The following is a 13,689-nucleotide window of genomic DNA, read 5'->3' as shown; positions in this document are numbered from 1 at the left end:
TGGTCTTGTCGCATTATCCGACAGAAATGCGACACCGATTCAGACGTCGAATTTCTGCCGTGTCGAATCTAATGCATACATTATCTTAATGTATTGAGCATGCGTAAATGTTTTCCCGCTCAAGAAAAAGAAGAAACTTGGCCATTTTCGACCCAATGCAACCTGAGCATATTGCAACACATACTGCTCCGTTGTCAGCCTTCTTCTCGTTCCATTGGCGGTCAATGTTTTGCAAAATTAAAGTTCTTCGTCGCTCAGTATTTTCGTCCGCCATATTGAATACCCTCCGTTTAAAACATTTTCCGCTGGCTGACATACCCGACACTACAAACTCCGAATTAAGTGCGACACAAGTGCGACTTATGAATCGACAGTCGCATTTCTGCCGCACTTAATTGAATTGAATTCGACACGGCAGAAGTGCGACGTATGAACTGGGCCTTAGATGTTTGAGCGAGCTTGATTCTCAGACGGTCCAGATCGCCGTGCGCTCTCTTCCTTAAATGTTTGAGCATAACATAAAGAAAAGAACAATTAGTACTCTTTATGACACAAAGGCCGAAGAGAAAAGGGCTTACTCTGAGAGGTCAAACGACATTGTGGAGAGAATAAAAGCGCTGTCTTATAGCCACTTAAAATTAGTTTACAGTGGCAAAGATTTCTTTTAGCTATATTTGGCAGTCCCTATAAGCAAGAAATTTCGCGAAATACGCTGCCAAAAAGAAATAACCTACAATAAATTTAATGCTTGAGCAATTTTTGTTTGTTTTTGTGGAGTGAATATTGTAAATATTTCAGTCTCTAATTTCAGTAACCAAATTTTCCCTTAAATTTAAGCATGAGCTTTCGATATTTAGGGTGTACAGCGAATGACTGGCCACGGAAACACACAAATTAACAGACATTTTAAAAAAAATCAGGCAGATTTAAAACAACAAGCATATTAAAATCTGTTGTCAATGCCTCGAAAGCCGATGAATATCAATACGCGTGCTTTATGCCAAAATGAATCTGCACGTTGATATAAACTTTGCATCCCTTTTAAATACATGCCTTATGCAATCCCTAAAAGAACCTAATAAAAATACGCATTAACTTCTTTCCACAGGCAGACGAGTACTGAACTACTTCTAGTGCCAATACGAAAAGGAGAGAGCTTTGAGATGCTGTCTTTATCTGACTGCATACCCTGGATGACTGTAGGCTTAGCCGAGTCTGTTGCTATAGTAACGCTAAACCTCTGTACGATAATTGTTTTTATAAGAAACCGTAATCTCCGCAAGCGTAGCATGTACCTGGTGATAAATTTGGCAGTTGTAGATATGTTAGTTGGAGGATTTGCTGGGTATACTATGTTCTATTCGTCTGGGGTATACTGTAATGTATTCACGCGGCGTTCAATTGAAAATTGGGCGTTGAATATACTGCAAGCATTCTCGGTTTTTTTCCCTCTTAGTTCGTTAACAAACATGACAATTATTGCTTTAGAGCGAGTGCACGCGACGTACCGGCCCTTCAAACATCGATTGCTCAAGAAATGGCTCTACGGGCTAATAATTGCCGTTGTTTGGATCACAGCTGGGCTGGCAATAGTTACTTACGTACTTCTTGGACTTTTTAGTAAATTAGATCATCATGTTTACTTAAGGACTACTTTTTTCCTTATTTGTCTTTTGATTATTTTTGTTTCTTACACGTCCATTGTTATTAAAGTCCGTTGTGGAGCGCAGCCTCAACACCATGGTGCAGCCAGTAGAGAAACAAAACTGACCACGACATTGTTGATTGTGACTGTTGTATCTCTCTTATTAAGCTTGCCATATGTTATATTTGGTCTTGTGATTTTAAGCGGGTATGATTTATGGCTTTCATCGCCCGATTCAGTGCTCTTTCATTTAGATTATGTATTGGTGGTTTTATTACATGCCAACTCTCTTGTAAATCCTATATTATACACTATCCGCATGCCAGAGTACAGATCAGCTTTACTTGCTCTCTTTCGCAAACTGAGACCTCAGCAACAAAGACAAGTTGCAGTTGCTCTACGTGACATGTAATAGAGATAATATGTAGCGTCATTCAAGTTGCCTGCCTGGTTACGCCATTTTAAAATACTAGATTAAGTGGAGTTGTAAATGGATTAACGCGATGTTATTAGACGTTGTAATGTTTTTAAGCTTTCCATCCAGCTCCGTCAGCTCCTGTTCAATAAAACCCTCGTCAAATTGACAAGGTTAGCAATTGAGAAGCACTATCGCGTGGTGGGTTTTGTGGCTGGGGGTTTCCATTTCAGAAATAGAACACTCCAGCTCCAAACGTCGCTTCATCCTCTAAGGTAGGAAGCCGGGAAATTATTGCAAAATGAAAAAAAAACAAAAAAAAAAAAAACGCTGGTACAAAATGAGCAAAATGGATTTCGAACAGAAAAAAAAAAATTTTTGAGAAAGACTTTTCCGAAATTTCCCCGACATGTTCAGGCGAAATTTTAATCTGCTTCTATTCGGTCAAAATCAAGGGACCAAAAAAATCACAGAATCCATTGGCCGACTCCAGGGCTCTTTTCCGTCTCTCCTACCTTCGAAGGGAAAAGCGAACTCGGTTGAATAATGTTTTTGATTAAAACTTGATAGATGTTCAAAAGGCATATTCAGTGCTATGTTACATATTTGATTGCATTATTGCTGTAAATAATAATAATAATAATAATAATAACAATAATAATAATATTAATGATAATAAGATAAATAAAACTATGTTGCTGTTACAAGTATGTCTTTTGGTATGGCCGACAACTAAGTGTGTCCGATGCGAGCATTCCACACATTGGTGCGTCGAAACTAAGTCAGGTAGGCGAGAGCTTGGAAAATAACGTTCACTACGCATGCGAAAAACACAACACGCATGCTCAAATGTGTGTCATGTTTCGATAGTTGTCGACAACTAAAACAGTCATTCCCACACACGGGAAAAACGGTCAAAAGGAACGATGCTGAATCGGGGGCAGCGCTCTTTCGTGTGGACATTATACGTTTCTTTATTTCATCGATATAAAACAAGAAAATATCGAGTTTCATTATTTTTAGCCAATTGAGTCAATTACTGATGTCTACAGTTTCAAGATCGACAAACTTCTTATTTAAGGCAACTGCTAAAAGTTGTTATATCAAGATATCAAGTAAGGTGAACAGGTTTCGATAATTGAAGTTTTATGATTTTGGAGCTGAGGGCTTCTTTGATGTAATTATTGATAGATGTTAAAAAGCATACTCATGGTTATAGTAGACCTTTGATTGTGCTAACTGCTATAAATAATAAGAGAAATCAGAGTTAACAATTATTCCACGAGCGCGTGTTGGGTATCAAACAATTAGATTATTCGCTCTCGATTTCTTTCGCATGATAGTTAAATAAATAAATAAATAAATAAATAAATAAATAGTTGACGAAGGCGCAGCCCGAGTTAACTATCACGCGTAGCAATCGAAAGCGGATAATCTAATTGTTTTCGTATGAATCTATTAGTCGTTCAAACCTTTATCTAAATCCTCTTCACAGACACTTCGAAAACGAAGCGACCGTCATATTGTTAAGAAGGGCACACTGCTACGCCACTCACTATCTATCACAGAATAGATAGTGAGTAGCGTAGCCAATCAGACAACGGCATTCGTGATATAACGCTAGTAGATTAATTTATACTAAAAGATGAGAGGGGCGAGGCGCGTAGCACCGAGTTGGCAATTATCATCTCATACCCAACAAGCGCAAATGGAAAACTGTTTTATTAAAAACGCCCCCAAAATATAGAAAACTAATAGGCAATTAGATTGTGAGCTCGAGATTTCTAGCGTGTGATAGTTGACGAGGGCACAGCTCTGTGTTATGGAGATGCCTGTAAACATGATGTGCCTTTCTGACTGTTGGGTTAAAAACCTTGATTTTGAGGTTTGTCACTGCAAATTGAGTTGTTTCAAATAAAATGGCATTGCGTAGCACTGAGCAGGTAGGCTGTGTAATGAACATATCCATGTTTTTTTATTACACAGCTACAGTACTTAATAATTCACGGGATCAAGAAAAGGGTAAACTCAAGCTGAGGGTTGTGGCAGATGCCATCCAGCTCCCTTTGATAATTATATTGCAGCAGAATTGTGAAAGCTACCGCGGTCAGCTGTAAGCATAATATTATTATGTGCTTCAATATTCATGCACTCTGGTGACTGATACTGAGCAGATGACAGCTAGCAAAGAGGTGGCTCTAGATGCTGGGTAAACCATCCCCATTAAAATTCACAAAATACATAATGACGTCAGTTATTTTGATTTAAGTTTCTAATCATGTGGTTATTACTTATGTAGGAAAAGGAAACTAATTATGACACACTTCTATCATAAGTATCATAATTTGCATCTAAATGAGAAGATTCATTACACGAAGTAGTCATCCTCATTAAGCAATATAGCTTTTGAAATTAGTAAAACATATATTGACCGTAAGGCTGATTTTTTTTTACTTTTAAGGCTGAATGATAAGTGTGTATTTTGTGAATTTTTATGGAATGATGTTGAGAGAATTTATCAGACAACATAAGTCACTGATACTGTTTTACCAGCTCAGCTGTCATTTTGACGTGCATTGAGCAGCTGGTCATACACTTGCGATTGATGCCGGCTCTGGGTTACATTGAGCAGATGGCTAAACCTGAGGCAGATACCAGCTCCCTCGTGTAAGGTTGTACTGTGGTGTAAATGAGGTTGTATTGTTTACAGTAAATAATAGATTTTCATTTGTAACCGCTTTATAATTGGCAAAATATGAACAGACTAATTCATACATGTATAAAATGAAGTCACTGACTAAAATATAAAGCAAAGTTTACTGTTTAGCATCAGCTCGTTAATGACTGGAACTGGACAACTACTCCATTTACAATCAGATGGCAGCCTCCAGAACGTTGCTATGCAGATGCCAGCTCTGAGTTCTAAGCAAGTGTCAGCTAAAAATTATAATAGCTCTGGAAATGCTGGGGATCCTTACACTGGGGATCCTTGCTGGGGATCCCTCACAGTTTTAATGCACAAGTTTAATCATGCTGGGCGTAAGCACGAGAGAAACAAAAAGTGATCGTAGGTATGTGTGGAAAACTGTGGCGACTCGAATTCTAGAATTTGTACTTCAAGGCTCACAACAGGGAGAAGCAGCTAAGGAAAGCATGGTAGAAACCAGCAGAACTTTCAGTGCTAAGAAGCACTGACCAAAATGAAACACAAAACTACGCATAATGAAGAATGCTTAAGTACTACAGAGTGGGTTGCATAATTCCTTGGGGTCACGGAGAAACGTGAAAAGAAACTTCTAGTCGCTACATTACCGGCCCCTGAACTAAATTGAGTTCACTAAGTAAATGTACTTAGTGTAAGTCCACTAGTATTCAAAGTTGCCCGCTGCCAGATGGCTGGCGCTGAAGCCACACCATAAGGAAGACGCTGGTACTGGTACAAACCGCGGGTTGTGTTAATGGTGAGGAATGGCCTGGAGTGCTCCTCAACCGTAACGTAAGCGTTACGCAGGTCAAGGACGCTGAACAATGTACCCCCACCAAGGCTGGCGTAAATATTATCAATGCGGGGAAGAGGGTACTCGTCTACTTTCAACTGTGGATTGATGGTCACCTTGAAATCACCACACACTCTTGCACTGCCCTCCTTCTTCACAGGAGTCACGATTGGAGCAGCCCACTCACTAGTAGCTACCTTCTTAATAACTCCTTCAGCTTCTAGCTCTCTCAATGCTTCATCCACTGCTGGTTTACGAGCTAACGCTAATGGGCGGTCTTTCCAGAATCGGGGCCGGGCACTCTCTTTAATTTGGATCCGTGCTTGGACCTTCAGAGAAAACTCTTGTTTGTTTACTCAAAACATCTTCCAAGGCTTGAATGGTGTCTGATGTTTCCAACTGAAGTAAGGTCGAGTCCAGATGGATAGACTCCAACCATTCTCTGCCAAAAAGGGTGGGCCCCTCATTCTTCACTACATATATTGGAAGTTCCTTAGATTGTCAGCAGCTCCATAGTCACTGGTCGACCTTCAAGGTAGATCTTAAACGAAATGGGCTTTCTGCTTTTACTGTCAGAAACATGGTACAGGTCCCCATATTCCCCATTGCTTTCTTCTGAGTCATCACCCTCCATGACATTTACCTCAGTCACCCCCTGGGTGGCCTGTATCTTCCTACATGCTCGCTGTGTGTGTCCAATTATGCCACAGTGAAAACAGCCTTCCTTCATGAAGGGACACTTTTGTGAGTTATGTGATCCCGAAGAGCGGTAATAAGGTTTAGACTTCTTAGTGTTCTTTCCTCGGGAACCCCCTGCCTTTGGTGGCGACTTGGATGAGGCTTGTTCTCCCCCAAGTTTGGCAGTGTCAAGTTTATTGACTGGGTTACCTGACCCTTGTTCTCCCTGAAGCACTTCAACATCTGTATTAGCTTCCTCTATAGCCAAACACTTTTCAAACCCAAGATCAAAAGAAAGGTCGGCGAAGTTTACTTTCAACAACTCAGTAATCATCTTCGAGTCACGGATACCTGAAACTAATCGGTCACGAAGGCGCTCGGTTTCCATGGCCTCTCCAAACTTGCATTCTGTGGCCAAGTGCTTCAGAGTTAGCATATATACGTCATTCGGCGATGGTCCGTAATTAATTGCAAATTTGTTACAGAGAAGACGTTTTTGTTTTGTGTTTTCCTGGGTAAGATATTTGAAATATTCTATCAACTGTACATAGGCTTCTACCAGCTGTCTTTATATTTAAATTCAGCTAATCTTTTTTTTGCTGTATAAATAACGTATTTATTATTGTTACTATTAATATTGTTATTATTATTATTGTTATTATTGTTGTTATTGTTATTGTTATTGTTATTGTCATTGTTATTATATTAAAGACGAACAGCGTAGCTTAGCCTTTGCTCCTGAATATAAATCATTCCTACTGAGCTTAATTGTCAAGCACCGTTCGGACCTCGCATTTTGATTCTCTCTGAGGACGATCAGCATATATACGTCATTCTTCGATGGTCTGAATTTGCAATAATTTTTTTTTTGAAAATTTAAGGTGGCTCTGAACCCCATGTGCAGAATTTTTTTAAACTTTGCCAAAAGTTGCGTCTTATCATGCTTATGAAAAGTTGATAATATAAAAAATTTCACCGTGCCGTTTTTGAATTAGAAGCCCCTAAAGCTGTAATTAAGGGTGTTTTTAGGAGGTCATACTGATGCTATGATAACCTATTGTGTCACGAAAATGATACCAACATGTTCACCAATGATTGAACAGTTTTTTGATACCATGATTGTAGCATCAACTGATAAAGAGTGGTTATAACGACCCATCCAAATCTAAGTGTTGGAAACTGTTTTGAGCCACCTTAAAAGAACGAAGTGTGGCATATAGGCGTTCTAATGGAACAAAAACGAGATTTACAAAGGAGGTAAAGGAAAATAAATGAAGTAATGCAAATTTAACATAAATGGACCAAATGTTATTCGAAGCACGGAAGTTCCGTAGTTCACAGAAAGTGAGGCTTCTATCAATCTGCAGAGGCCCTGAGACCGCCCCAACTAAGAGATCAATTATTGTCAGATGTATGATCAAGTATGTACTCCGGCGCTGTAGCTGACGCTGCTTCACAAATACAATAATGGTGATGATATTCAGGACAACTATGGCCAGACATTCAAGGATGATCACAGCGAGCCATGGAATGCAGTCTGAGTCAGGAAGCAGAGGGGGCATTCTATCGCTGTTGTTTAAAGAACCGTATTGATGGAGTCAGACAGAAATCACCTAGATATGAAGAGAGACTGTTAATATTTAGATAGAAAAACTGTAAAAGACATCACTGGATTACCTAACCAATATTCTATACACGTTATGCAAGATCCATTTGCTTTCGTCAAAACTTGAAAAAACCTCTGCCGTGTTTTGCAGGGTTTTAATAGGAAAGAGAAGTTCTTGAAAATCAACTTTTTCGGTTATTTAACTTTCTGAACACGAAAGAGACATTTTGAACGTATTGACTGTGTTTCTCAAAAGTAGTGCAGATTTATTGTTTTAGCTAGTTTTCCGGCATTTTCATATAGATCTGTTTGAAACCTTTTATTTAACAAATCTTGGATCTTCCATGAGCCTTTCGATTTTTTTGTTCGTTTGCAAATTGTAGGCTGATATTTTTCATGTCGTCAAAGAAGAAAACAAAAGGTCGTGTCTTTTTTCAAGTGCGAAGAAAACACCACGATGGAAAAAGTAGTCGAGATTAGAACGATGCGTCAGACGCGAGCGCCAAAGGGTCGCATTTTGAACAGGAGAAGATCTTTGCACCGATCCAAGTGAAAGTGAAGAGGAAAACAAAACCGCTAGTGCCAGCCGATCAAGGCTAAAGAAGGCTTGAAGTGAGTCTTGACGTGGTAACAACTCGATCAGTTCAGCTTTTTGATTCAGAGGTTGCTTGCGACAACACATTTTCTTTGTTTTAGATTTGGATTTCGGAACCCTAAACCTATTCAATACGAGATAGAACTGAAACCCAAAAGATACTTTCCGCCAGGAGCAACATTTACATTTTGCGAAGTGTTATCGGAGAGGAAAATGGCATCCATAAAAGTTGAAAATTTAATTTCTGTACGGCCTTTTTGGCTATGTTCTTCTGGAACACTTTCTTCTTCCATTTCTTTCAGAATGTCTTAAGTACAGTCACAAAAATCCCTGATCATTGACAAGTTTTTTTTGTAGCAGTCCAACTTTTTCAGTGGTGAAACGAAACCTCCCCCACAAGATCATTTTGAGGATCTGGATGATCTAAAAGTTTCTGTTTCAAGTATTCCTTAGCATTGACGATTCATTACGGTTGTAAAATTTGTTAAACAAGCCCTTTTTTTTCGTGAAATCTAACGCCCTTTTATTAATTTTTCTTCTTGAAATCACGATATCAAACACTCGGAAGATATGGCCCAGCAGAAACCGCGCCGAAATTAAGTGCCAATAGGTAATTTCAGAATCTCTTCTCAACATACCTCGTATAAACAAGAACATGTAATCGCGGTGCTCACTGTATTGATGTACCAGGTTTTCTAACGGTCATTTTTTAATGAACACGACAAAAAAATCAACAGATTTTGCTCTTTTTATAACGTACTGAACTACAAATGCCAGTATCAAAAAGTGACCATCTCCCAGTTGGCTTGATAGCTCAGTTGATAGAGTACTGCACTGGTACCGCAGAGGTCATGGGTTCGAATCCCGTTCAAGACTGAATTTTTTCCGGTTTTAATTGCACAAGTTGTCAAAAGTTGTGTGTATAAATGGGAAAACCAATCACGTCTTCATATCTTTCTCCGCAGTTCAAATATATGAGCTTTCATATATTCACTTGTATCAAAAGAACAGTTGAAACAACTCTCGATCTTACTTTAGTAGAAGCCCTCCCCTTGAATTTCTTGTTGGAGGATAAATAGACACTGTAACGAAAACAATATAATAAGGTAATTGATATAAAAGAGGAAGCAAATACTCAAGAAGTGATCCGTAATTTTATGTTGCAAATTTTGATTAACCTTCGATGCCCTCCAAAAGCTCTAAATTGGCGTAGAATCGATAAAATAATGTGGATAACTTATCCTCTAGTTATATTGCATCTATTTCTCATCTAAATATTTCTGTAGTGGTAAGATTGTAACTATGCATACAAAGAGAAATCACCCATGTATTGTTACGCTAAATGAAAGGTTATCCCTTTACAGTTCCATACTACTTTGCGCATGAAAAAAATTGTGAAACAAAAAAGAGCATTGATGTGTGCTTTCAGAAAATGCTGTCTTGTTTGTCAAATATTTCTTTCAACAAAATTAAAATGTTCAGTTCCCTGTTTACGTACCACCCAGCGAAAAGTAGACAAACTTAAATTTGCATACATGCCGAACACCACATGCCCGTTAGCATGATAATGTCCACAATGAAATTCTGACCTTGTTTCCGAGATAAGTGTAAATTTTGTGTTTGTCTTCCTTGAGGAAGACAGAAACTAGTTCAGCCAATTTCATTTTGTTGACTAGCCAAAGTGGCTGGTGGAAATTGAAAACCTACGAGCCAAAACTAAATTTCTACTAGTCTGTGGCTAGATGGATACCGTTAAAGTCAAGCCCTGCATCCAAAATGCACTATAGGGCCTGCTCAAATGAACAATTTATAAAGCAACATATGAAAAATAAAACAATTTTCTTTGAAAAGTGGCCATCCACAGGACAGCTGGCAGCCATCTGGCCAAAAGACTGCATGTCTTGCACCCCTTGTGCTTATACCACTCTCCCTGCGCATTATTTATCCAACGAATGCTCTTCTACCACTCCTGTCCATACTTTTCTCCCACATCTCTAGATCTTCTCATACATACATAACTGTATGTTGATTTGTTTGCCAGGTTGTTGCTTAATGTGTTTTTTTAAATCAGGTATCCTTACAAAGGGAACCGTTAGTACCGATCAGTTGATATCAAGTCACTCAAGGCAGTTAATATACAGTGTACCCCCGGGGGGGGGTACTTTGGGAATTTCTGGGTGGGGATGTGCCGCTGGGACCCTGGAACCCTTAGCCTATACCAGAGCTAGTTCAGCTGAATTTTGCTACCCTATACTAGAGTAATTTCCCCAAATCCCCCAATCTATCGACACTGTTGAGGCTGATTTGCATAAATTTAAACTTGCCGATTTGATTTTTTTATATTGTTGAGTGGCAATCCCTGGTTTCCTTAGTCTAGATAAAATCTTCAATCAACTAATCAGTTTTGTGAAAAATGATACCTTATTCTAGACCCAAATGCTCTGATTTACACACCCTATCCTAGAGTAAACTGCTTGAAAACCATACCCTTCACAGCGGCACATACCTATATAGCCCATATATGGCAGTGCCCCCCCCCCCCCCAGGAGTGTACCTAGTATTTTCTTTTAACATGCATCTATATTTGTACATGCTTTGATTAAAAGAAGAAAGCTTATTATAGTATTTAGGACAAATTCCCATTCTATTTGACAGAGCTGTATTCATTATTATACAATAATTACACATAGTTCATTACCTGAGTCAGAGCAAACTAAAAACTTGGTGAGGTTTTTTGCTGCAGTCACAGTATTGTACATGAAGCCAAGATTATCATCCCTTGAATTCAAGGGATGATAATCTTGGCGAAGCTGTCAAATAGTTATCACAATTAGAACTAGATTGGCAGCTAAATAGTGGGTCGCGTTGATAGCAGGTATCTGTCAGTAGTATAGACTTGATGTTGGCATCCCAAAAACTGTTGCAAGAAATTAAAGTTCCTTTTAAATTCATTGAAATAAATCAACTTTCAAGCCCACAAAATTGAACAAACATGAGTTTCAATATTTACAAAAACTCATTATTACAAGTCATGTTTAATTTAATAAATAAAAATAATATTTAACAGACCCATGGTAATTTACTACAAAAGAAAGAAGTGAAAATTTCAAAACTTGTTGCCAGTTGATCCACATCAAAATAGCAATGCTGAACAGTACAGTTTCCGGAACCTCTCTCAGATTTCAATGTTGAATTGAGCAACGTGATCAGTAACAAATCAAGGGTTTTACTCTATCAAGAATGAACATATGTTGGGACTTGAAAAAAGTGTTGTACAGTCGTCTTGGACAAGTAGATTTTCCTGCTGCGCAAGTAACTTTTCATTCCCACTTGCCTATAGGGAAGGGTCCAGGTATGTTGTCTGCCAATTAAACTTAAAAAAGTAAACTAAAACTTGTGCAAGGCAACCAAATTTTGCAAGCTGCTTGTCTGAAAGGCAAGCTGGAATTCATGCTTTTTTTGAAGCCCTGGTGAGAAGTGTGACCCAAGCAATATAATGATGTTGACTGGAAAGATATCAACCCTTCTCTAAGCAGAGATGATCTCTGTCTCAAGAGTGAAGGTCTGAGTTTGTGCTTGAATAGCTCTGTACATGCATATATATGCGTATTATGTATACCATATACTGATTATGTATATGCGGATTATGTAAACGGTAACCATGTTAATGTACAATGTAAAAGTCCTAAGCAACTTCAACAGTTAATACATGTATGAGCTGTCCTTCATATTGTTAGTGATGCTCACCTTAATGTATCAGACTTTTCAAATGCAGTTTCTACATTTGTCAAATTTATGCCAGTTGGTTTCCCCTTGAAGTTCCACGTGAAATCAAACACACGGTATTGATCATATGTTGTCTTCTTCACTTCATTAAATTGATCAACATATTTGGTCAAGAGGTCCTTTTCGTCTTCTCTGCCAACCGCTGCAAGATAGCTTCCTTTATTCAAGTAGAAGTCCCCTTGATCAAGAACAAAGGTACTGAAGTAATCCTTGATGGGTTGCTCATAAATTTTCTGGCTATTGGCATCAAGGTTAAAGTTTGATATACAATCCATAATAATGGCAGTCTTGACTGATCCATGTGGAATTACAGTGTTTATATTGCTGACAAAAGCTGTGCTTCCACAGCTCTTGTTACATACAGCATGCACTTGCTGCACATCAAAGGTTTCTGATCGATCAAATGCAACAAACAGAATGCTGTGGTTCTGCACACATATGTCCTTTCCTGCAGGTGATAAATGATAAAGTCATAATTATCCTGGAAAGTGAGTTGCAGACACATGATCATCATACAATGTATTAATGCTGTTCGTAGTAAAAATACGTTGTGTACAATACAGTGCAATACAAGCTTTATTCACAGAATTTTTAGTGGCCAGCTGACTAACAAACATGTACGTTTAGCTCAGTTGAGAATAATTCATTTCAATAGTTTAAATCCAGTTCATAGGTGTTGCGATCATTTAAAAAAGCGTTCATTTTGTTGTTGTAGTCACCACTATCTAATACAACAAAGCAATTTCCTTTGTCTGCTTTCATCAAAATCCTGGTGTCATCTGTTTTCAAATTACATCGTGCAACTTAACTGCCGAGCACGAAACAAGGAAAAGAGGCTGAACTTAATCATGTCACCGATGCTCTGCGTTCTAACAATTACCCCCAAAATGTCATCTCCAACATTCTAAAGAGGATATCTTCTACTCGGCGCACAATTTCCATCCCAGCCCCTCCCCCACCCCCCACCGTCTAACATGGCGGTCTAACATGGCGGTCTAAAAAGGCGGTCGCAAGGTTGTAACGCTAACTCGCCCCAATAAGACACCTGCACTGCAGGCTACTGAGGACCTTGTTTGTATGTTTTTCAAATGGGCCACACCCCCCGTTTCCTCTAGTTATGCAGTCCTCCCCTACATTAATGGAATTTCTCAGCCTCTGAATCGACTTCTTCAAAAACATGATATTCGAGTTGTCAGCAAGCCAGTCAAGACATTACAACAGGAGTTTCCTTCTCCTAAATCTCGACCTCCGATTGAACTTCAACCAAATGTGGTTTATAAAATATCTTGTGCCGACTGCCCATGGAGTTATGTAGGCGAGACTGGCAGATGCTTTGAAACGAGAAAAAAAGAACACTTGAGGAATGTGATGTCTTACGCAAGAGGTTCCAACATCGCTAAACACGCTTGGTCTTCAAATCACTCTATTGACTTTAAAAATTCCCAAGTGATTGACAAAGGTTCTTCA

General features: G+C 38.8%; 2 protein-coding genes across 2 annotated transcripts; one reads left to right on the top strand and one right to left on the bottom strand.

Moving 5' to 3' along the window:
- The first annotated feature begins 884 nt into the window (after positions 1 to 884).
- LOC145500695 (melanopsin-like) lies at positions 885 to 2,271 on the top strand. The gene has a single exon (XM_081480218.1). The coding sequence runs from the start codon at positions 1,164 to 1,166 to the stop codon at positions 2,055 to 2,057; it is 894 nt and encodes a 297-aa protein (XP_081336344.1). The 5' UTR covers positions 885 to 1,163; the 3' UTR covers positions 2,058 to 2,271.
- An 8,937-nt stretch (positions 2,272 to 11,208) lies between these two features.
- LOC145501826 (uncharacterized) lies at positions 11,209 to 12,685 on the bottom strand. The gene is made up of 2 exons (XM_081481214.1): positions 12,184 to 12,685; positions 11,209 to 11,353 (listed from the first exon to the last, which is right to left on the bottom strand). Exons 1-2 carry the CDS (start codon positions 12,495 to 12,497, stop codon positions 11,209 to 11,211), a joined length of 459 nt encoding a protein of 152 aa, XP_081337340.1. The 5' UTR covers positions 12,498 to 12,685.
- Between the last annotated feature and the right edge of the window lie 1,004 nt (positions 12,686 to 13,689).

This window comes from Orbicella franksi, chromosome 10 (assembly GCF_964199315.1).
Source record: "Orbicella franksi chromosome 10, jaOrbFran1.1, whole genome shotgun sequence".
NCBI classification, from domain to species: Eukaryota; Metazoa; Cnidaria; class Anthozoa; order Scleractinia; family Merulinidae; genus Orbicella; species Orbicella franksi.
Note: the sequence above shows the minus strand (reverse complement) of the source record. Positions and strands in the feature narration are given on the sequence as shown.

Excerpts from the sequence above, each read along its gene's own strand:
- LOC145501826 (XM_081481214.1), bottom strand. The coding sequence starts at position 12,497 with ATGGATTGTATATCAAACTTTAACCTTGATGCCAATAGCCAGAAAATT. Across the intron at positions 11,354-12,183 it reads GAAAAGTCTGATACATTAAG|TTTTTGGGATGCCAACATCA; the intron begins GTGAGCATCACT and ends TTCTTGCAACAG.
- LOC145500695 (XM_081480218.1), top strand. The coding sequence starts at position 1,164 with ATGCTGTCTTTATCTGACTGCATACCCTGGATGACTGTAGGCTTAGCC.